The following is a 24,563-nucleotide window of genomic DNA, read 5'->3' on the forward strand; positions in this document are numbered from 1 at the left end:
GGTCCCGCACCAAATTTCGACGTCAACCCGAGCCTTCCGAAGGTCAAGCAAACGGCTAGGTGGCTTGAGCCACCGCCCGATCGTAAGGGTCCAGGCCCATTCATCCACCCAGAGCGGAGCGGGCATGAAAAGATGCCTTGGATAAGAGTCTGCGGCCAAATGCGAAGTGCGTGCTGTAATTCGATTTCTGCGCGCTGGGGGAGGGGGTGGGGTTGCAGTTAAGCTGAAATTGACCATTACTCCAACGAAGGAGTAATGCGTACGGCACAACTTTCACGAGTGGCAGGCTGTATATAGAAGGAAAGAAGATGGCTTTTAAGGGCTCGTTTTTCTTTGTGAGACACAATAATAATGAGAACTAACAGACAATAATGCCAAGGAAGGTATAGGAGATGTTATTTGTACTAATTGGGATATAAATGTGAAGAAAATAAAGTGGACGGAAAGATAACTTGCCGCCGGCAGGGACCGAACCTGCGACCTTCGAATAACGCGTACGATGCTCTACCACTGAGCTAAGGCGGCGGTCATCTTCTCGTCCACTTTTTTGGGTATATGTGTGCATTTAAACCTAGGAGTGTTAGTCAGCGCAGATCGCAGCCATGGCGGCGAGTGTAGAACATTATTTTTCTGCCTTTTGGCGCCACGTAGCACGTGATATTTTTACGAGGTGGCAGCTGACCAATAATGCCTCGCATACTACCAGATGGCATCAAGTCTGCCAGAACAAGACCCTCGCTATGAATGAAGGAAGGAATATTACTTTCAAGGGCTCATTTTTCTGTGTTAGACACAATATTAACGAGAACTGACAGTAATGCCAAGGAAAGTATAGGGGATGTTATGCGTAACAATTGGGATATAAATGTGAAGAAATTAAAGCGGAAGAAAAGATATCTTGCCGCCGACAGGGACCGGTCCCTGCCGGCGGCAAGTGGCGGTAGGCGGCAGGCAAACAGCGAAGAGAACGAATGTGAACCGATGGTCTTATTTATCGAGTGTATTATGCGCTTCAAGAAAATTGTCGTGTCACAGTGTCGGAGCTGAGTGATTCATTTCCCGAAATTTCACAGTCGCCTCTTTGTACCATCGTGACTCGGAGACAGCAGTTAGACAAACTCTGTGCTAGGTGGGTCTCCAAGACTCCTACCAGCCACCAGAAAACGCAACGAACGGGCACAGCTTTAAGGTTTCTCCAGCGCTACCATGATGAAGGAGAAGATTGTTTGAAGAGAATAGTCACATGGGACGAAGTATGGGCCCGTTTCGAAACTGAAGAAATAAAAGCGCAATCGAAACAGTGGAAGCATTCTGATTCCCCGAGAGTAAAGAAGTTCAAGCGAAACTTCTCCAGCAAGTAATGCAAGAAGTATTCTGGGACAGAAATGGTGCCCCCTTGGGGCAATCCATGAAACGTAGCACGACCATCACTTCAGCCTCGTACAGCATGACTCTTGAACGTCTACGAAGGGTAATTCAGAACAAGCGAAGAGGAATGTTGTCACCAGGCATTGTCCGTCTCCATTACAATGCGCGACCGCGCAGTGCAGCTGCAACAAAGAGGCTCGCGGAGTGTTTTCGGCAGAAACTGTTCGATCACTCGTCATACGGACCGGACTTAGCCCCCTCTGAGTGCCATCTCTTTGCTCACGGGAAACGCTGGCTAGGAGGACAGGAGTTTGACTCGGACAGCACGCTGCAGACCGGCGTACCGAACTAAGATAGATTTACCAGCGCGAAAAGACAGAACACTTAAGAAGGAACACACACACAGCGCTGAACTCACAAGTGATTTATTACTTTGAACGCAGGGCCTTTTTCTAAGCACGCGTCGAAGCAACAGAAAGATAACATGAAGAAAAGAAGCGATGACAACTGCTTCCCGAAGAAGACAATCAACCGAAGGTAACCGCACAGTCGAAAATTCTTACACCCCAAAGTACGCCCCCGATATGTCTTTTTTGCACTGGTAAATCTATCTTAATCATGAACCAAGTCGCCCAAGCAGCAATTTTAGTACAGAACTAGTTGAAAGCAGAGGCGGTTGCTAGGAGGTAACGGAAAGTGCTAGGAGGGTACTAGAATGTATCGGAAAGTTCATGCCACGCTATACGACAAATGTCTCAACCGCAGCACGACTATGCCAGAAGCCGTTGCTATGTGACCTAATGTTCCAAATCAAGCACTTTTCATTTTCAAACTGGTTTTGAATCAGACATCGAAAAAAAAAGCTCTCGCACGTTCTCTCGTGCAGGAACTTCTACAACACCAAAAAAAGCTCGTCAGTGATGGGCGCCCTGGAATACATCCTGTTCGCAGTTCTAGTTCTGGCAAACTTCGCCTTGGGACTGTACTTCTCCTTCTACAAGCATGGACGCCCAGAAGCTTCTAATTATGCAGTGTGGGATGTGTTCCTCGGAAGCCGCACACTCATGGCGCTTCCTCTGGCGGCTTCAACGGTGGCGTCGCTCCTTTCGTCAGTAGGGCTCGTCGCCTTACCCTCCCACTATTACGTGTATGGCTGGCACGTGGCATGGGGGTCGATAACGCCGCTGCTTGTATTACCGTTGGCAACGCACGTGTTTGTACCTGTAATCTACGGCCTCGATGTGACATCCATCTTTCAGGTGAGTGGAACGCTGTATTCTTAAAAAAAGATGACTGATTCCTCCGTCATAGGAATCGGTATAGCACGAAAGTGAAGCGTGTCGTCACAGAAGTAGTTGATTGTTTATAGTGCACTGATATATGAAAGCTTGTACAATGTCTATTGTTGTTTGGCAGATATAGCACCGCTTGATGTGGACGCACCCACGTTGACGCCCAGTGGCACATCGTACCGACGACTAACGCCCATGATCATGATTTAACCTTTGTGGTAGCTGAAGTTGTCAAGATATACCTGGACACTGCATATGGTGAATCCCGCGCAAATATGGCATCAACAAGCACATAATAAACACTAATACTCGATATGCACTCCTTCAAAGCAATGTGAAACGTTACTAGCGTGGTGTCTTCCCTCTAGCCTGGCCGTTAATTCTCACTGGGAGAGCGTGGAACGCGGCGCGACAGGCAGTTGAGCGTATTTTTCGATATGGATGGATGCTAGGAGCGAGGCTTGGGCTAGAGCCGCCACCTCGCGGTGTGTTAACACGTTGTCATTACACTTCTCCTATTGGAAATGCGCCGAATGGGATGGTCGTAGCAACGGCGCGTCGCAGGAGCTAATGGCGGAGGCAACGAAGCTTTTTTTTCGACTCTGGTGGCACACATGTCACCGCCCCGTTATAAAGGGGACGCTCATAACCTCCAGTTATCCATCCAAGAACACTATGAGAGGAAAGTGCGAAAGATAAAAGGCGCGTTCATGTAGCCGCCGTTATGTGTTTGGCGGTAGCTCAGAGGGCTAAACGCCCGCCAGCCGTAGTCACGGACCGAGAGGTTGTGGGTAGGACTCCTGTGAACGGAACTTCTTATTTTTCCTTTGCCATCTGATGGCGCTCATTTTGCTGACGTATTTCTGTGACGGAAACACGTCATGAAAGTCTTCGTGGACCCTGGCATAAAACACTCTCGTGTTAAAAAAGCTGCAGTGACGTTTCATTACGTGAACGCAGGCAGCGCGCAAGCGAATGGGTGCTATCCAATTGTACATTGCCTGTAGGATGCTTTGAAACACTTTCATATTGATATTGATACAGCTGTCGAGGAGTCTCGTCGATGCATGCTCTCTTGCTCCGGAGTGCATCATATTGAATCACCAAGCATACCCACAAAAATGTTGTGACCAGTGAAGTAGTTAGACGCATACCACACGCATCGAGTTTGGCATCTAGCATTAAGCACGATGTTGCGGCAGGCCTCGGACACTTCGGCTAGTTTCGGTATTGGAATTAAAGCGTCGTCATGACGCTGGTAGCCAAGCGAAAATTCAGTAACCTTTACATATATCGTTTTTTCCGTTCAAACTAAGTAAAGTGATGCAATTATATGTAGAAATAAAATGTTTGTTTCGCTATTTGCCTATTTTAGCGCCCTACATCTTTACTTAGTAGCTTTGTTCGTTGCGACGGCTGACGGCGCTTTCGCTCGTATTACTTCGGCTGTCATTTTCTTCGTCTGCTCCTGCCGCTTTCGCCGTCTGCACAAGCACGATTTTTTTAGTATCTTCTCAAGTTCAAAATGTTTTGTTTCTGTGGCCACGAACGTGCCGACAATTACCGAAAAACTGAGGAAAGTGCAGTAGGAGTGCTGAGCGGTTGTTTGGCGCGAGACATCGCAGAGGAACAGCAAGGCGAAATCTTTCCGCTTGCCGGCGGACGACAAGTAAGCGCACTTTTTATACTGTCTTTACGAAGATGGATGTGCTATTCTTATCATAGCAAGCAGCCAAAGGTATTCCGCGCTTGCCTTCTAGTGAATATAATTTTTCGGTTTGGCGTAGCGCCTTTTTCAGCGGTCTCGTAAGGAACTGAAGCTACTTTTGACAGTTTCTCACGAGCTGACGCGCAGACGGAAACTTCGTTTTGACGTTCGTTAGCGGTCGCTCTTCAGTTTTCCTACGAAAACACGACTTGCAATTCGTGTTTGCCGAAAGCACTCAACTGCCATGCCCCACAAATTAGTTTTGCTGGACAGTGTTCTGCTGACCAGGTTTTGTTGTCGATTAGCATATTTCAATATTCTTGATCAGGGAAGAAAAAAACAATAAATTACGTTTCAGTCACCGCTTCCTTTTTGAAATACAATAAGTTCGAGCTACCTGGCTCACGGCCGATGCGCGCTTCGCTTTTCAATGTGTGCCTAGAACGAGAATATTTTTTGGTCGCTTCTTCGTACTCTCGCCTTTAATTTAGCTTGCGTGTTATTTCTTCATGTTCACTGGGGTATTTCAGTCATTTTCCAGGTGTGTCTTAAGCCGAACTCTCAAAGAGGACACCTGGGGAAGGTGGCACGGGAGGAAATGGACTATGGCTACCAGGGTGTCGGAACGGAACGAAAACCGAACACGAAAAACGAAAAAAAAAAATAAACACGATATTTTTAACAGGAACGACAACGTAACCGAAACTTTATATATTATTTCGTTCCGGAGTGAAACCAAAATTGTTTCAATCGTTTTTCGGTTCACAAGAAAACTTGGCGATTCGGAACAAGTGAGCTCGTGCATTGTGAGCATATATCTCAGGGCACAGTATTAGCGCGTACCTCAGGCAGGAATTTCAAAGCAAATATATGTTGAAATTGTGCGAAAAACGAAAACAGTGGCAACCAGAGATGTTTTTATAAACGCAAGTGGACTTTTGCGCGCCTGTTACGCAGGCCAAAGTGGAGAGGGCATTGTCGGCGCTGAAGTTTGTTGCAGCGAAAGCTGGTATGAGATCACAACAGCTGATTTTGGCGCCATAGTTGTCCGCCGCCGCCGGTGTCCGTGACCGCTATCGCGTGAAATAAGAAAAAATTGAATGAGAAACAAATTTCTAGGGTCGGATGGGATTTTAACCCGCGCCCTCTGCGTGGCAGTCGGGTCTTTCTCCACAGTGCCACGCTGGTGCTTGTAACTCCTTCGCGAAAATACTCGATACAGGCGTCATGTCGGGCAAGGAATCATGTTAACGTATGTACTATAGCGTGGCAGAAGAGTAAAATAACGAGCAGTCATCACACAATGCCAATAGCGCAAAGTGTACGGTTTAATGCTTCCCACCGATGTTGCGGAGTTGACACTCCAGTAGTGAAATGACTCCGAAATCATTCCACATTTTCGCGACCCCGGAATGGAATGGGGACAATGCTTGGAGGAATGGAATGGGAATGGAATTACGTCTTTTTTCGAAAATAGAGCACGTTTTAGTCTATAGGTGCTGTTTTTCAAGCTTCAAACATTAGTAAGTCAGAGCCTTGAATTCAACAATAAAGCAGTATTTTTAAAATGGCTTGGCTGACTACAAACACGGTACATTAATGAGCAACGAGCCTACTACAGAGGCATAAGTTAGTGTGCAAACAAATGCATTATCCCAGCAAGTACTGAAGGGAGAAACAAACTACCCCTGCGATTTCGTTCGCATTGATACCCCCACACGAAGCGCCAAATACACTGTGCACAGCCTGGTCTTTACCTCACGAGCAGTTTAGTACCTGACACACGTAAATAACATTTGCGACAAGGAAGACATTGCATACCTGTGCACAGGCGAACATAGAAAGTTTTCCTCACCACATCCACGCTTCCGAGGCGCGCTTGACAACCATCAGTGCTGACGAGCAATGCGGCCCAGTGTTCCGTATTCGATGCAAAGGTACGAGGTTCCCGAGAGGTGCACTGTTCGAACTAATACTAGCAGATCTAGAGGGTTTGGTTCCCCATTATCCAAATCTTAGTTTTCTCCATATTCACGACCGCTCTAGACGCGTGGTAAAACTGCTTAGTCTTCTTGAATACTACTTTTTTTTCAGCATAAAAATAAGCTATGTCGTCATTTTAGCATTAAAACATTTAAGCTTAAACGTTATTAAAACATCACCGTTCGTTAAAACATGCTGACCATGCAAATACTATAGGCAGCGGAAGAACTGCCCCTATGGGAATAAGTACTGCACGAGATGTCACCAAACTGCTATCCCTGAACCTTGGTAACGTGTTTTGCGTACTTTTGCAGTTCTTAATGCATCTGATGGCATCAGCTTTATGGGGCGTTCATTCTTAACTCGATAAAACTATCAAGATGCCTTTGCTACTTTGAGGAATTAAAGGAATGGAATTGAACTGCCCGGCTATTCCCGGAGTGGGAATGGGCTAAGTTTTTTCATTCCGAGGAATTGAAAGAAATGGAAGTGCGGCAAGTCCTAATTCCCCGGAATGGAACCGGAATGGTATAGACGCTCCCATTCCCCAACACTGCTTCACACCCACTGCAAAGTGCTCAGCCATAATTCCTCATCGTCATCAGCCACAGCTCAAAGTGCACTGTCTTGCGGATGTGTAGCGGGTACCACGTTTCTCCAAAAAAAGGGCGAAAAATTGCATAGTGGGAACTTCGCTACTTGAGAAAAATTACGATCATTTATGGCCTAGTGGGTACCCCGCATGTGTACTTGTATTAGTTGCCCCAAGAGAATCTACAACGGGCTCTATAAACTCCGCTCTTCCAGCTTTCGCTGTGACTGTGCTGCGTGTTCCGCGCAGGCCTGGCGATCCTCCGAGACAGCGGTTTCGGACATCCGAGTACACTCAGTGACGTGCTGCTTCTGAGATCGTGCTCACTCCCTTGAGACAAAGCATTGATCCCACTAAATAAATCGTATTTGTCTTTGGAGAAAATAAATACAATTACTTTGAAATTAATACTGCTTTGTGTAAGTTGGTAGGAATTCGTGGTAGAGTTGCTTTCGCTCCTCTGAAGAACGTGTTTTACCTTAGTACCACTTTCCAAAGAGGAGGGCAAGTAACTACATCACAAATCCAATGTTTTTTTATGATTACATGAACTTCAAATTTTTGCGTAAAAAACCATTACGGAACATTTGTTTTTCTAGGGGTGTGCGAATATCGAATTTTTCGAATACGAATCGAATACGAATATCCACCTTCGAATATCGAATCGAATATCGAATATCAAAGGAAAAATGCCTCCACAGTAACGATATGTTATTTAACATGTAGCTATTAAAAAAAAAACATTAGCAGCCTGACTGGCAACAGAACATACACTGCTATCTCCAGAACACAATGTCCAGGCTAGCACAATGCACATCACAACACAAGCGAATATCACGGCACAATGAAAGTAGTGACTACATGTTATCATGAAGAAATATGAGTTGCTACACATGATCAGGCAGCAGGCGCTCCCTTGAAACAAAGACAACCCCCCCTCCCCCCATGCCACTGAAAAGGCACGCTCGCTTGGAACAGAAGTGGCTGGTGTAGGAAGTTACATGGGGCAAAGCTTTGCCAGACTGGGGTATCTGAAGGTGCCTACAGTCCGCCACTAGTCACGTGGGTCACTGTCTTTCTTCAGAAGTGGTCCCGCATAGTGAACGAGTGGTAGTGCGGCACGTTACGGCCGCATAATATTGAAAATGTACGGTTACATGATCGCCAACAGCGCTGCACGTCGGAGATGCACCAGCAATAAATCATACGTATTGGGGCGCCCGTCGCAGGCAGATATCGTACCTCCGTGTGCTTACGATGTTTATCGCTCCTCTCGGCAATGTTTTTAGCGATACGAACGCAGCAGAAATGTGGAAGACGAGTTATTTTATCCATGATATTCGAATCGCTAATTCTCATTTTTGAATATTCGAAGTTATCGAATATTCGAAACTTTTCGAATACACGATTTTTGAATCGAATATGAAGATTTCGAATGTAATATTCGACGAATATTCGAAACTTTCGAATATTCGCACACCCCTAGTTTTTTCTCTCCGGAACTGAAACGGAGCGGAACTTTTTGCGGTGGAACGAAACTAAAACCGAGACGAAAAACATTTCGTTCCGACACCATGATGGCTACCGCCTCTGTTCGGATCACTTCACAAGAAAGGCCTGCGCCGACCCAACAAAGACAGGACCATTGGAGTCGGTTGTTTCGACCGTTTGAATGGAAGAGTGATCCCTGATCGACGAAGATAAGAGAATCAAGTTATCTGCGGTTTCGACACTCTACACTGCCGTAGTTCATTATTTTGGTACACTTTATTGCCTCATGCCCAATTCGCGTGCGATATTCAAAGGATGTCATTTACGTTGGGTGTTGAGCCAATGACATAACATGCAAATGCTTATCTTTTCCCACTATCCTAAACAAGATTTAAATCTTCCATATTTGCATTATTTTCTCAGGAAGAAGCCACTGCTGCCGCAGCTCACGACTACCTCGGCCAAAAAGGCCCTATATTTGCTCTATGCTTGAAACAAAGCTCATGAAGCTGAGGATATGAAAGAGAAAAATCAGCAGATCCCTCGCGTTGTTGGAATCGGTTTCATGCGAAGCAGTCATCGAGTACTTCTATGCTGTATTTTATGGCTTTGAGCCAAGCGTTACGAGATACGTCGACGTGTTCTTGTAAGCCGTGTGCACATCGTGGGCTTACCAGGCACGTCGACAACACTGGCGTTTAACTAACGTCAGCGCTCACGTTAGAGCACATCGCCAGTATTGTAGAAACTAAGTGCACTTTACGGTACAGTCATGTGAATATCATTGTAACTTTTGGTATTGTATTCCTCCGAAGTCGTACAATGCTTCAATATAGCTTGCTGAATCATAGGAATACAAATATAATGCTTATTAGACTACTATAAAAGCGGAGCCAACGCTGGAAGCGCGGACGTTAATCTAATATGACGCCTGTATCGTAGGAGTAGATATGTAGTGTCTATTGTTTTCTTGTAAAATAAGATAGCCGGCACCACAACAATTGACGTTGCACCGACATTACGCCGGCATAGGCTGCTTTTCCAAACCAATTTATAGACCTGGCGTGGCTCTGTGGTAGATTTACCTTTTTTCCCCGCACAATGCTTGGGTTCGATTCATGCTGGAATCCTAACTTTTATTCTTTCCATTCATCAGGTCAACGACGCCGATGTCAGTTTTTCTTAACTCTCTCGCAATTAAATTACAAAAAATTACACCATCTCCCGCTAAAGGGGACCATGAGGCGATGCGAAGCTGGAGCACTTGCACGATCGCGTTCCGTTGGCGTTCGTTGGGCATGCTACCGACCTCGCGTCGTGGAACGCGAAGAGAGACGCTACGCGCGTCGTATCTTCCATCTAGCCTGGCCGTTAATTCTCACAGGGCGAGCGGGGAACGCGGTCGACAGGCGGGCGGGAGGGGGGCAGCGTAGGAGAGGAGAGAGAAGGGGAGGGGACGCGCATGCGCTCGAGCTCATCGCGGCGTTGCACAGGAGAGAATTTCGGCATGTCTAGCCCGCGTTTCAGAGGAAGAGTGGAAAGGGGGAGGGGAGAGGGGAAGGGGAGAGGGAAAGTGGAGAGGGAGAGTGGAGAGGGGAGTGGGAGAGGGAAGGTGGAGAGGGATAGTGGAGAGAGGAAGGGGAGAGGGTGAGTGGAGAGGTGTGTGGAGAGGGTATGCGCATGCGCAGTAAGGGTGGTCACGCCGCACACCACCGGATTGAGCTCGGCCTTAAAGGGGTATTCAGACGGGGGAGAAATGCTCGGGGGATGAAGGCGGAGCCTAGTGACGTCAGCTCGCGAGGAGAAGTCTCCACAAATGCCCCCTACTCACACGGACGGGGCGAACGGAGGGGGAGACCAGTGTTACCAGACTACTCCTATGGCTTGTACCGCTCGTTTCACCAGCTGCTGACGACGATGACCCCAGCTACAGATGACCCCAACTGCAGACTGGACACCCACTGCCGCTCTCTGCAGGAGCAAGTGCAACAATGTGGCCAAACAAGAGCCCGACATTCCGCCACATCCCCCACCGCCGGGGGATCGTTTGTCCTTTCGGGGAAAAGGTCCCCGTCTCCTCCGAGGAGCCGCGGGGGGGTCACACCCACTCGCTAATCCGTGACGTCGCGGTCACGTGATCCGCAATCCCCCCGTCTCCTCCGAGCATTTCTCCCCCGTCTGAATACCCCTTAAGATACTTCGCATCTAATATCTGTTCTCGCCGTTCCTGAGTAGATATAAAGTGTCAGTCACCTGTGGCACACCTGTACACCGCGGCCCGTCGTAAGCGGGTATGTGCCAGGCGAGTCTGGAGGAAAGGGTTTGACAAGGTACGCGGCAGGATTTTCGCGTTATTCATGTTATGACCAGACAGTCATATTCGTGAAATCCTCTTACCCTACCATGCCAATTTTGGTCTACACCAAGTCAGGGAGGCGATCATGAGAGCACCGAGATGTAGGCGACTATAGTCGGTGACAAGCTAAGAATAAAAAGTAAACTGTACCGCTGTCCATTTGTGTTATGCGCGTCCAACTACGGCCGCTCTTTACCATGACGTAACGGTTAAGACGAGCCAATGAAAAATGTAACATGGCGCCGTTCGCGACGAGATGCGAGGTACCGCTGCACCGATACCGAGATCCGTCAATTCGAATTTCCTGAGGTGTTTGTTTCTTCCAGAAGAAGCTGTTTCCTACTGTTATTCGTGCGTACCCAGCATCATCCTCGCCGGTCGTCATCCGATGCAGTAGAAGCTTGTGACTGCCGCGTTTGGAGATCACCGAAGCGGCAGCAGCTCGGAGTGTTTTACAACGCTTTAGCGCGTTCCGTCGTTTCGGCAGCTTCAAGTTGCAACACGGCGTGCGTTCCCTCCATCGCTCGGATACACCAAGGATATCGCCAGAGGGTCACCACATCGACGATTGTCGTCGCGTTCATTCGTGTGCAGTGAGGTGAAAGTGAAGTCGGAACGTGCGCGTCTGTGTACGATTTACCGCCCGCAAAAGCCATGGCATTAGCGTTGCCACATGTACGCGTGTGTGTGTTGCTTGAAGCTCGCGACATGGGAATTTTGGTGATCTATTGTGATATGCGCCGTGCTGCGCGCCTGTATAAGTTACGTATGTGCGGACGAAGCGTGAGAGAAAGAAAGCGACCAACATAGCCCGTTAGCGCAACACAATGCGAAAGTAAACAAACCAGGTATGGAGAATATGCAGTGGTGTGTGATTTATAAGAAGATAATTGTGGTTATCTGGTGCGTTTGTGGTTATGGGACGTGTGCCTATTGGCGCAGTTGCGTCGTCTCAACAGAATTTAGTTCCACCAGCCCAGAATGATTTGCTATAGGTTGAAGTGCCCGTCGCGTAAGTATCGCGCTCGATGCACGGACGCCTTGCAATGACAAACGCCGTGCGAGGTAATAGTTGTCTACAAACCGTGAAATGATGCGCTCGCTGTGACACGTCGATTGCATGGATCGTGATCGTGACTGAAGTGACGCCGCTAAAACAATTATTGAGTGAAAAAAAAAAAACTTTTGTTATTAATGGCGTTGCATCATACTTCACGATATATCATATTTGGAATTCTTGTTTTTGTCTAACGTGCGTTTTTTTAGCATTTCGCGTGTATTGTGTGCATGTATTACGCAGTGATAATTTGTTTATATTAAACTCGTGAAGCTTATAGTGCATAGACCCTTTTTTAAGCGCTTATCCCTTCTTGTGAAGCCTCACGCGCTCACTATGCTTCACGAACAAAGGAGGAGGGGGGAGCCGGAGTGGTGGGGCTTGACAATATACGAAAGGAATGTACTCACCGATTGTGTCCACCGTGATTATCTATATAGACCATCTATATGTTTTCCTTTTTTTTTCTTCGAGGATGCACGTGCTTTTCTTTGTCCGAGTGTATAATTGTGGTCTTCTGGCTACTGATTTTTTCATTCCTACATGTATTATTTGTTTTTTTTGTCGCCCTACCTGCACGGAGCACGATGCTATAAAATCGCATCGAAGCCTCGTAAATTTTCCCTTGATAAAAATCGGTCTCCGATCAAAACGTTGACAAATAAACTGTCTTTTGAGAAGCGTGTATCCTTTTCCTATTTGACTTACGGCAACCGATGACAGCCTCTTCACAATCTACGTATAGATATATATACCTTCGCGCAGACGCATACATATATAGAAATTAGGGGCCCCTCTTCTAGCAAAAGTGGCCCCCCTGCTGTAATGTCCACTGGGGCGGCGCAGGTATGTAATAAATAAATAATAAATTAACTAAAAACTTGAACGTTCAAGGGCTTAAGGGTTAATGGCAGTGCCAGTGCAAGTTGTCGAAGCAAGAAACAATCCCACGTAAAAACCTTTTAGTCAATGCCAATTGAGCCGCGTACACCTCCTTGGCGTGAACGTAACGGCAGCGCATGCAATGGCCCCCACGATTAAACGCATGTGTGCAACACGCTTTTATTTCGTTGAAACAAGACATCAAATGAAGCCTTGGCGTCTTCCTCAAACACGATGACAAGCACGACGACTAGAGACGCAAATGCGGTATTTACGGCAACACAAGAGTCCAAATTCACAAAGGCGATCTCATACCACTTCGCCATACTTCGCTTTGAGTCACAGTTGCCATAGTTACAGCAGACAGTGAAGCAAACTGGCGGCGAGAGTTTCGCAAAAAAATTACAAACGACCTTAATTAAATGCTACTATTGTCCCTGTTTTGTTCTGTAAAACCATAAAATAACGATTCCTTTATCTTAAGTTTTATGTTAAACCTGGCATTCTTTGTTTTGATAACATGATAGGTACTGCTCAGAAACATCACCTTTGAGATGTACATTACTTCTTGGTATAGACTCCGAGATGAACGCGGCGGGGGCTGCGATTTAAGCAACACATATATTGTTACACAGACGCTGAACTCCGTGCCTTCACAATTTATTTTATCTAGCGTTGCTTTCTTTATTTCAATATCAGTGCAGTATTGCAAAATTAGGTTTATATGAGTGAACATTATTGCCATTGTTAAGGAACTACTTCGTTTGTAGCGTGGAGGCATGCAAAATATGAGCAATGCGGCCTCGTGGTCGGAGCTTATATTTATTCTTAGGCTGTCACCGACTATAGATAGATAGATAGATAGATAGATAGATAGATAGATAGATAGATAGATAGATAGATAGATAGATAGATAGATAGATAGATAGATAGATAGATAGATAGATAGATAGATAGATAGATAGAAATGCCCAAAATGACAAAGGTTCGCTAAGAAATGTTTCGCATTTAAAAAGCACAACATACGGTCAGTGTATTAGATGACTCTTGAAAACCGCTCAAAAGATCATTGTTTCTAGCATCGCTGCCGTGATACATCGACTGCAGTTGATTTGAGTTTATTTTAAAAATAATTCTCCATGTCTTGAAACTGCACGTTCCTTTATAGCCTTGTGCATCCTTCTTACTAGGTCAACCTCAGTCAGCGACTGACACTTCCTTCTCCAGCCTTCATTGAAAAAAATGAAACAAAAAACCGGCACAGTTGCATTCATATTAGTGCCTACATGATGACAGCACAAAATATCTGCATTACAAAAAAAAAAAACACTTCGAATATGCTCCGGTGGAATATCTTCATGATACCCTGTTAGCAATGTTACAGCCCTGAATGAAGCTGCACTGGTCTCACGTGTATCGCGAGTGTAAACCAATTTAAATAAGCCATTTTTACTATAACTTGCTAAATATTAGCATAAGGCGAGTCGTGCAGAAAACGTACTAGGTATAGCATGCTGTTCTTGTCAGTTGCATGAAATAAAACAGCAGTTTTACTGATGTGAAATGCGTTGATCTGCTGCTCTTGACAATCTTTTTATTAATCACAAAATAAGCTTTGTAATGAGAAATTGCTTCTGCCGATTTGTATTGTACTCAGCAGATCGATAAGGCTTTTGTATCGATTTCCTATATATATATCAACACAGGACAGCTGTGCTATGTTTGTACAACCGCAATACAGAAGGCATCCATTTGTACTGCCTACACGAAATAATCAGCTGTACGTTATTGTGTCGTGTAATAAATGTTGCCTCGGCGATTCTGTGCGAATAAAAGCAGTAAATAAACCAAGTTTTTCTGACTACTCACGTTTCTTCCGAAACAAAATTGCCGCACGCCGTGAAGTCCTTGAAGCACACAAACTGTTTCCAAAGAAATGTTTTCTGCATGTGCTGTGAGTCGGAGAAAGTTACCAGCCGGGAGCTAATAAGAGCAACATAATCTGAAGAGAAAATTGAAACAAATACAATCGGTGTTGGTTTCCGTTCGCGCCTGCCAAGACAGTTGTGGAAGCGCATATAGCAGACAAATCGGATGGCATTTCCCCTTCGCCAATCGACAAAAGCGTTTCCATGGCAGCATCCCAGATTTTGTTGTTGCTTTTGGCTTGGAAGTTTCACCTACCAAGCGCCAGGGAAGAAATTGATGCTAGGGACAATATCCCCGCTTACCTGGAGGGTATAGAAGCTGACATAGCCGTGGTCAAGGTAAGTTTTCCGGGAAATCGTTATAGCGTCCGATGGGCTGAAACCGTACCTGTCTTGCGTTGCGCGGAAAAGTTCTGTGTCAAGAATGTATTTGTTGATATACCCAACGGTTACGAAGTTTTCCTTGGGGTAGCTGGGAGGCAAGGCATTGAACACTGTACATTATCTGCATCATCTCCACACTATAAGCCAAAATAAGGAAAAGCTCGACCAACTGCAGCCGTTCACCAAAGGATGAACGGTTCGTCCAGCAGGGAGTAAGTGCGTACCAGTGTGTGTCGTGTGCAAATGCCCGGAAAGAAAAAGACCAACCGCGCGTCGATCCTCTGCTGCCGGCCGCACTGCACTGCTCCACCCCCCCCCCCCCCCCCCCCAGGCTAGCACGAGAGCGAGTGATATAAGTTGTACGCCATAGTGTAACAAAAGCACCATTACAAATCTTTGTGGACTATAGTTTGGAAGGCTAGTTATAACGAATAGAAGTTGCGATGACAGGCAAGTTCAACTCGCGCCGGTGCGCAGAGCGAGCGAGGTCGCTCACGCACGGTTTTAAAAGGGGACCTGTTAAAGCTTGCGCTGTTGCCGTGTCCGGCAACTGTAGAAAACTCGGCCCAGCACTGCAAAGCGAAACGAAAGCCTAGAATAGCCATGTACGGTATAATATAGCAAGGCGTGGGAAAGGAAAATGAGGGTGAGGAGTGATATGAGGTTTAGTTGTATTGACAGGAGGAGGGGAGAGGGTAAACCATAGCACAGCCCTGATAGTAGAGTATAGCAAGGGGGTGAGATATGAAAGTCAGGGGGAGGATGAGGGAACGGAGGAGGGGAGAGTATATAGAATAGCGTAGCCAGTATAGTATGCTATAGCAAGGGGGCAAGAAAGACAAGTGAGGGTAAAGAATGATGTTAAGGTGAGGAGGAAAAGGATGAGGGGAGAGGGTAAAGAACAGCATAACCTTCTCGAGTATTGCATAGCAAGGGGCTTTGAAGGAGAAGCGAGAGGGATGAGGAGGGTAGAGTATAGCATGGCCATGTATATTATAGCAAGGGTAAAGAACTAGTAACATCTTTACGATGTGCTCGCTTCAAGCCATAATTGTGCGCCAACATCTCCTTATATATCATATCAATAAAGAAAAATAGCAAGGGGGTGGGAAAGGGAGGGGAGGATGAGGGAGAGTGTAAAGCATAGCATAGCCGTGTATAGTATACCGCAAGGGGTGGGAAAAAGAAGCAGGGATGAGGAGGAATGACGTGAGGGCGTGGATAAGCATAGCACAGCCTTGTGTAGTATAGTATAACGAGGGGTGGAAAGAAAAGTGAGGGTGAGGCAGATGAAAAGGAGGAGGGGAGAGGGTATAGGTTAGCATAGCCATGCATGGTATAGTATAGTGAGAGGTGGGAAAGGGAAGTGTGTGTGAGGGGGAATAGCGTGAGGATGAGGAGGAGGGAAAGCAGAAGGGGAAGACCATCAGCTCCACTTCACTTAGTCTTGCATCGCTAGTGCATAGCTGCTCCAGTTTTTTCCCCCAATGGATGTGCCGTGCCCCAACAAGTGGAAGCCTGCAAGCCCAGACGCCTCGGGTTCCTCGCGTCAGCCTGCCTTTGTATGTGCTTTCAATGGGCCTTCGCTTCAATGTAGCTTCATTGTTCTTCGTAGTTCTTCGTAATCATGAAGGGCTACGAAGAATATTGCCAACTATAAAAAAAATAAGCTGTTGTGATCATCAACCGTTGCGTCCCGGAAAGTCACCGGCTACAACTTGGAAGCGATAAGAGCACGCTTTTTTGCGCTACGTCATCGGCACGAAGCTGGCCAGCAGCCGGTGTGAGTGCATCGCCGGCGCAGGAGCAACAAACGTCGCGTGGAATTTGTATAACAGAAAATAATATCCGGTGGAATAAAGTACAGTTTAAATTCATCGTTCATTCTATGTGACAGCCGCTGTCAAACGTCTAGCGCGAAGGCGAGCGCCGACGCCAAGCAGATGGAACCAACGTGCAACAGAGGGCGCACTGGTGCACTGTGATCTAGAGTCACTGTATATGCTACCTTCAGGTAGCAGAGTTGCGCATAGGTCCGGCTAGCAACCACAGCTGTGCAGTGAAGTCGCACTTCGTTTTTGCAGGCGACATGCCTACCGTGTCGCCGATTAACCTGTCTGGCGTGTCGAAAACCGACGATAAACATTGGCTGTCGATGGCTAGTGTTAATTCAGCTCGCTGCAGCGGCGGCGTCGAGAAATAAACAAATTGGCCCAAGCGGCAGCTTCTCCGCCATGCATGGTTGCTAGCGGCGTTGGAAGACAGATGCGCAACTCTGCTACCTAAAGGTAGCATATACAGTGATTCTACTGTGATCGACTACGAGCACGGTTAAAGAACCGTGCTTGCGAGCCGTCTCGTTCGTTGTAAGTACAGCGCCGTCCACTCTTAGGGTGAACACGGCTCAGCGTGGCTGCGCTCTGCGGAGCGCCAGTGTATCCAGCGTGGCCGCGCATCAAAGCGCAGTGGCGCAGGCGCGCAAGAACCCACAGGAGCGACTACATCGCATCGTCTGCTGCAGTGCTGGCCGGTGCTGGCGCACCCGCGATTCTTCGCTGTAGTACAGCAAGACCAGCGCGCTCCCGTGCGCCTGCGCCGTTTCGTTTCGATGCGCGGCCGCGCTTATTCTGTGGCGCTCCGCAGAGCGCGGCCACGCTGAGCCGTGTTCACCCTAAGAGTGGACGGCGCTGTACATACATCACTCCGTAAGACGCCGCAGACAGCGAGCACCTAACTCTCACTTGTGTGCAAAGTAACGCCGACAAAAATTGCACAGGAGGCGCATGTTGCCATCGCCAGCGTTCGTTTATCGCATAGCAGTGCTGCTCCTAAAGACCTAGCGCCGTTCGGCTAGGCCTTTTGGAGGAGTTCTTCAGTGTTATTTGTAGCTTTTCAGGTTCTTCGTAGCTACGAAGAACCGCCCTCTCAGAAACTTTTGACTAAATGCAGTCTGTCCTTTTGAGCCGTAAGAAACTATGTTATTGAAAGAAAGTAGCATGCTAACGTCGCTAAAAAGTTTTTTGAAGTTCGCTCTATCTGTAGAAATATCAAACTAACTAAAGGCTGCCATTGGCGCTAGTGCATTGTGGCGAAGTTCGGAGAATGACTGAGCATGGGCAGTAGAATAGGACGTGTGAAGACCTACAAGGCTGTATAACTAAGTGAGAGATTACGCTATAAAAAAACCCAGCTCCACCGACAATACAGAAACTTTATTCAATCATCAATCAGTTACAGAATACAGTGCACTGTACATTGATCACACATATATAAAGGGCAGGGTTGGCAACACGGAAATTTATTGTCTGACAAAGTGCCGTATCCCGTCCCAGTCAATAAAGCGCACAAGGAGCAGTGATGCGGACATGTTAACAGATTAGAAACGAAGAAGCAGCCACAGTTACACAAATTTTAATGACAGTACATAAAACATCCTTAGAAGAACATTCATACTTCGAGACATGTCTGCAAGACTCAATTTATAACAATAGTGTATTATAACATTTTTCTTCAAAGAGACAAAGCAAGCACTATGTGCAAATACCCAGACTTATTGAATACGAAACCATGCTATTACTATTCACTAAATGAAAATGTGACAGATATTCATACATGTCAATTTTAACGACAACCTGAGGGATGCCATCTAGAAAAATATAACTTTTGAAGCATTAGTAGATATGTGTGTATTTTCTTTTAAAACGCAATTACTGAGCGGCTGTCTTTCACTATGGCGGTAACTGTGGAATGTGCATTCATTAGTTGAGGGATCATGTGCGTTAGCGTCTGTGTACCGTAGTTTGTCCGTATTCTTTCACTGCAGTCTGTTATGCGTCTAAAGCTGTACGTATGCTGTCTTCGAGAATATGCATCGTGAAATGCGACCGCGTTAGGTTTCAGTTTATCATATATAAGTGCCGCTATTTTTTGTATAAGATATTCTCAGACGTTTACATGCTGTGCTTGTGAAAGAGTGGAGTAGAATGCGTTCTAGGTCGAAGTTCCTCGATTATCCGTACTATTTTCTTCTGTAGTTTATAAAAATATAAATGCTTTCTTTGTTTCTTTTAGTAGTGCGTATGCATCTTCGAAGCGGGCAGCGCAAGAACAAGGACAAAGGAAAGAATACACACTACAGAGCGCCTTCTCACAACTAACCTTATTAGAAAGAACATACACTATTTAAACCTTCACCAAGTATTACGTGCTCTTACATCATTGATAGCCGACAATCTGTGTTGTGTATTCTTTCCTTTGTCCTTGTTCTTGCGCCGCCCGTTTCGAAAATGCATAACCGATTCCAACTTGCCCAGGCATCAATTCTTAGTAGTGCTTCCCCATATTAATAAACAGTAATAAATACGCGAGTATACTAAAGAATAGTACAGTTGCTTTGTTACCCAAATTGGCAAAAACATCCGATTTTCCCGATTACACCAATTGAGTGCAAAAGATCGGGGCGAACTTTGTGTGATATGTCCACTCGAGTGTTTCATGAAAGATAATACCAAGAAAGTCTTGGCATGCGACCCCTTCAATCAAGTCTCCTCGTAAATTAACTTGAATGTCACGAGGTATCCTTTTTATTTTTTGGCCGAAAAAGAACATATCTTGTTTTTTTTTGTTGTTTAGTTTAAGCTCATTTGCTATTAACCATATTGATAAGTGCTTAACCCATCTGTTTGCTTGCTTTTTTAAGCTATAAAGATCTTTGCCAGAGAAAGAGACGTTTGTATCATCGGCGTATAAAACCATGCCTGGAGTTAGTGGTATCGTATATTAACAATATCGTTTATTAAATGCGAAGCATTTCTTTGCGAACCTCTGGCACTTTGAGCGTTCTATCTTCTATCTATCTATCTATCTATCTATCTATCTATCTATCTATCTATCTATCTATCTATCTATCTATCTATCTATCTATCTATCTATCTATCTATCTATCTATCTAGCTCTCTATCTATCTATCTATCTATCTAAGCTATCTATCTATCTATCTCTTATCTATCTATCTATCTATCTATCTATCTATCTATCTATCTATCTATCTATCTATCTATCTATCTATCTATCTATCTATCTATCTATCTATCTATCTATCTATCTATCTATCTATCTATCTAGCCGCCTACCTCTGAATGCTCTCATGATCCCCTCCTCAACTTGGTGTAGACCGAAATTGGCATGGGAGGGTAAGGATTGGACGTATATGACTGTCGGGTCAAGACATGAATAACGTGAAAATCCTGTCGCGTACGTTGTCAAACCCTTTCCTCCAGACACGTGCGGCACATACCCGTTTACCACGGGCCACAGGTGATTGACAGTTTATATCTACCCAAGAACGGCGAGAACAGACGTTGTTAGTTTTTTTTTATTCACAATACTGTTGGCCATACGGCCGTTACAGATTGGGTTGTAAGGCTTCACAACAATAAAGTGGGTATTACAATACAAATTACATCAATAAAATAACAAACATGAAAATACAAGTATACTCATCATTTAAACAGTAGTTATCAAAATATTAACCAAATATTACAAAGGCAAGTCCGTCAGTCAAAAGAAATAATAAATAGTTACTTAAACAGCCACATGAGTTGCTTATGATGCAGCCAATGCATGCTGCGTCGCAAGAAAGGGGGAAAAAGGAAAGAGAAAAAAATGCATACTCTGCAGAATAAGAAAGCATCAGCACTAAGGCTTGTAATGTCGCTATTATGCAATTTTCGAAGGTTTCTGTTGAGGCGCACTGCACAACTGATGATGGCAGGGCGTTCCAGTCTTTTATAGTTCGAGGTATGAATGAGTTAGCATATGCGTCGATATGTAGTTGTGGTACAAAGAACACGAAGTCATGCTTTTTCCTGAGGGCTCGCTTTAGCTGATGCGTTAGGTAGGGTGAAGTATCAATGTTAAATCGGTGCTTGGAAAGTAAAAATAGAAATTTTAATCTTGATACTAGGCGCCGCTGTTATAACGGTGGTAGTTTAAGGAGGTTCAACATCGCTGATACCGAGTCAGTCGATGAATATTTAGACAAAATAAACCGCGCAGCCCCTCTTTGTACCATTTCGAGTTCGTTTATTAGACCTACTTGAAACGGATCCCATATAATGCTTGCATATTCCAGCGTTGGCCTAACATATGTTAGAAACGCGGTTAGCTTCATAGATTGAGGTGGAAGCTTCAACTTTCTGCGCAGAAACCAAAGTTTCTTTTCGGCAGCGCTTGTGATATTTGCGATATGCATTTTCCAGCTTAGGTTCGCGGCGATAGTTATTCCTAAGTGTTTGAGCTTGTCAACTGTAGCGAGCATTTGGGAGTTCACAAAGTAGTTATGGTCCAGTTCGTTCTTTACTTTGTTGGATACCCTGAAGACAACTGTCTTTTTTCGTTTATTTTCATTTTCCACTTTTCACACCACGTTTCAATCGCAGCCAGAGCATCGCTCAGTGATTTTTGATCACTCACGTCATTGATCTCACGGTATATTAAAGTCATCTGTGTACAAACGCACAGTGACGTCGTCGCTGATATCGGAGCTGATGTCATTAATGTATGCCAAAAATAATACAGGGCCTAAAACAGACCCCTGCGGTACACCTGAGCTAACTAAAGTGCGAGAGCTTCAAGAAAAACAGACATCGGTAGCGTTGAGCCGACGAATGGAAAGTATAAAAATTAGGATGCGAGCAGGAATCGGACCCAAGCATTTTGCGTAGCAATCAAGTATTCTACCACAGAGCCACGCTAGGTCTGTAAAGTGGTTTGGAAAAAATTGGCCGCGTATCTGCGTGCTCCGCTGCAAATGCCGTATAAAGACGATAGAGGAGGCGCTGCGTGAGATATGGACGCGATCTGGCAATACGTCGCGAAAAATGAGCTTGTGCAAAGGGTTTCCTTCCTCCGTGGCAGAGGGCGTTCCTCCGTGGCAGAGGGCCGCGCATATGGCATTTTCAGCGCAGCCGCATTTTCAGCGCAGCTTCAGAAACTAAGGTCTTTAGAATTACGTATTTTGTACTTTCTATTAAAGGAACACACCGCCTAATACTTACCTAGTGATGTTGCACATCAGGTATGTGTATATTTAGTTTTTGATCGCCAACGTTAACAAGTATGAACAGCCGTACCAGTTCAAGATGGGTGGGCGGTAAGGAAGTGGTTCAACTTTGGCCGGGTCGCTGAATCGGGTGACAGACAGACAAACAGAAAGATAGACAGACAAAAATTTCTGCGTTTAAGTTCCCCAAGAAAGACTATCGTCTTTAAAAAAAGTTACAGCATATCCACGTGGTGAATGATGATGAGTGGGGCGAAGCGAACTCGCGCTGCGGCACGGCGATGGCATTGGCGCGAGCGTGGTCCTTCTTGATGGAAGATATTGTGACTAGATTGTTTGAGAACCACAATCTGTTGCACACACCGCAACGACGGCCGAAAGTGTTATCAAGGAAGTCCCACTGGAAGCGCGCGTCGGCGCCTTCGGGCAGAGCCCGCCTGATGAGTTTTGCAGCCACTTCACGTGCTGGCACAGCCTCGGGCTCTGCCTGCCGGTACTTGCGCTTTCTCGCCGCTTCACGGTCCTTCACATTTTGAAGATCCGATTCGCGCCGCAGCCGTGCAGCTTGTCGAGCAGCTTCGGCCTCGCGGGCTCGAACGGCGGGGTCTTCTCGCCGCAGCCCCGCAGCTTGTCGAGCAGCTTCGGCCTCGCGGGCTCGAACGGCGGGGTCTTCTCGCCGCAGCCGTGCAGCTTGTCGAGCAGTTTCGGCTTCACGGGCTGGAACGGCGGAATCTGCTTCGCGGTGTCGACGTGCAGCTTTGGCCTCGCAGGTTCTCACCTCCGGATTCTGTCTGCGAGCGCGCGCTGCCACCGCCTTCCGTGCCCCCCGTTCCGCAGCCTTATCTTCCATCTGGCGACTCCGAGCTAAAGAGAAAGCGTGCCAAGAGGGAGCCTCATGGCGCGTTACTTCTGAAATGTTGTCTTCGGGTGTCGATGAAAACACGAGACGTAGTAAAGAAGAAAGAACGCCACACAGGCGAACACGCAAAAAAAAACGAGAGTGTCACTCGTCAACGTCGTCTTCTTCTTCTACTGCATACCAGAACGCGCGCAGTAAAGAAGAAAGAATGCCACACAGGCGAACACGCACGAGAGTCTCACTGGTCAACGTCGTCTTCTTCTTCTACTGCATACAAGAACGCGCGCTTCTCACGAGCTAGAGGTGGCTACTACAACGCTACAAACAGGATGGACAGACCCACGGCATAAGGAGCTTCGCCCCTAATAGCCTATGCAAGCGTAATGGTGGTGCAACTTCAATTGTGTTGTGATCTAATTTTGCAAGAAAGCAATAAACACTGCATGATATTCCTGCGATATGTACTCGTACGATACAGGCTTCATATCAGATTAACGTCTGTGGTTGTAGTGTTGGTTCCGCTTTTATATCAGTCTAATAAACATTAAATTTTACTTCTATGATTCCGCAAGCTATGTTGAAGCATTGCTCGACCCCGGAGGAATACAATAACGAAAGTTACGTATGATATTTACATCATCGCACCGTAATGTGCACTTAGACCGCCAGAGCGACGCAGTGTCCACTTCATTTCTTACGAGGCTGGGCAGTGGCGTTATGCTGACCGATGATGATGCCAGATTGATTGACAGCCGCTTTTTACTCCAGGCTGCGTTGTCCACATACGCCCAGCTAGTCTACGAATACGACAAGCGCCGTACACTGATGTTGGTCTACGTAGCACTATCCAGGCTTACCAGCCCCGACGGCCTATATCTCACCAACGGAAAGGGTGACCAGTTTCCGACATGTCGCCGGCTCTATCGACATACAATTTGTGGACAAAATGGCCGAGGCATCCACGATTTCCAACAACTGTACTGTACCTCATACATCACTACACATGGATCCCTCATCACCTCGATCACGATCGGATCCGATAACAAGTCATGACCAGCTGCTGGCGCTCACTGACCACGGTGATGATGACCTTGTTCAAGAACTCTCAAGAAGCTCTTCCACACATGCACACGGGTTCGTGAAACGTGCGTGCGTTATCCATCATTGGGAACAAGCATAAGCACTACATATCAGTTTACCGCTTCTGGTGTTGGTAATACCCACGTTGTCGTTGGCAGCGTTACCCATCTGTAAACAACTGGTTAAATAACACATATGCAGCTCTTCAGCATATATGTGTGCGTATAAAATTTATACAGATCCTTAGCGTCACTTTGTAGCGTTTCGCTCAGTAACAAAAATTACGTCACAGTCACCTTCCCGCCGCATGCTTCGCATAACATCGACTCCCACGGTACGTGGGATCTGCCGAATTTTTTTTATAAGAGGAACATCAGCGGTCGTAATAAAGATCCCTGAGGGAAGCCGTGCTTCATTTTATTCATTTTGATATTGCATGCTACGTGTCGCAATTCTGAAATCGATTTGTTAGATAACTGCTTATTAACTTGAGGGAAACACCTCTTATGCCGTATTGATT

General features: G+C 46.1%; 1 protein-coding gene across 1 annotated transcript in view; it reads left to right on the forward strand.

The window, feature by feature from the left end:
- The first annotated feature begins 2,258 nt into the window (after positions 1-2,258).
- LOC119399382 (sodium-coupled monocarboxylate transporter 1) overlaps positions 2,259-24,563 on the forward strand; it is a 184,973-nt gene continuing 162,668 nt past the window's right edge. Inside the window, exon 1 of the mRNA XM_037666198.2 lies at positions 2,259-2,627. Within this exon, the coding sequence (XP_037522126.1) occupies positions 2,289-2,627 (339 nt within the window). The 5' untranslated portion in view covers positions 2,259-2,288. The remainder of the gene's footprint in view (positions 2,628-24,563) is intronic.

Source organism: Rhipicephalus sanguineus, chromosome 7, assembly GCF_013339695.2.
Source record: "Rhipicephalus sanguineus isolate Rsan-2018 chromosome 7, BIME_Rsan_1.4, whole genome shotgun sequence".
Taxonomy (NCBI): Eukaryota; Metazoa; Arthropoda; class Arachnida; order Ixodida; family Ixodidae; genus Rhipicephalus; species Rhipicephalus sanguineus.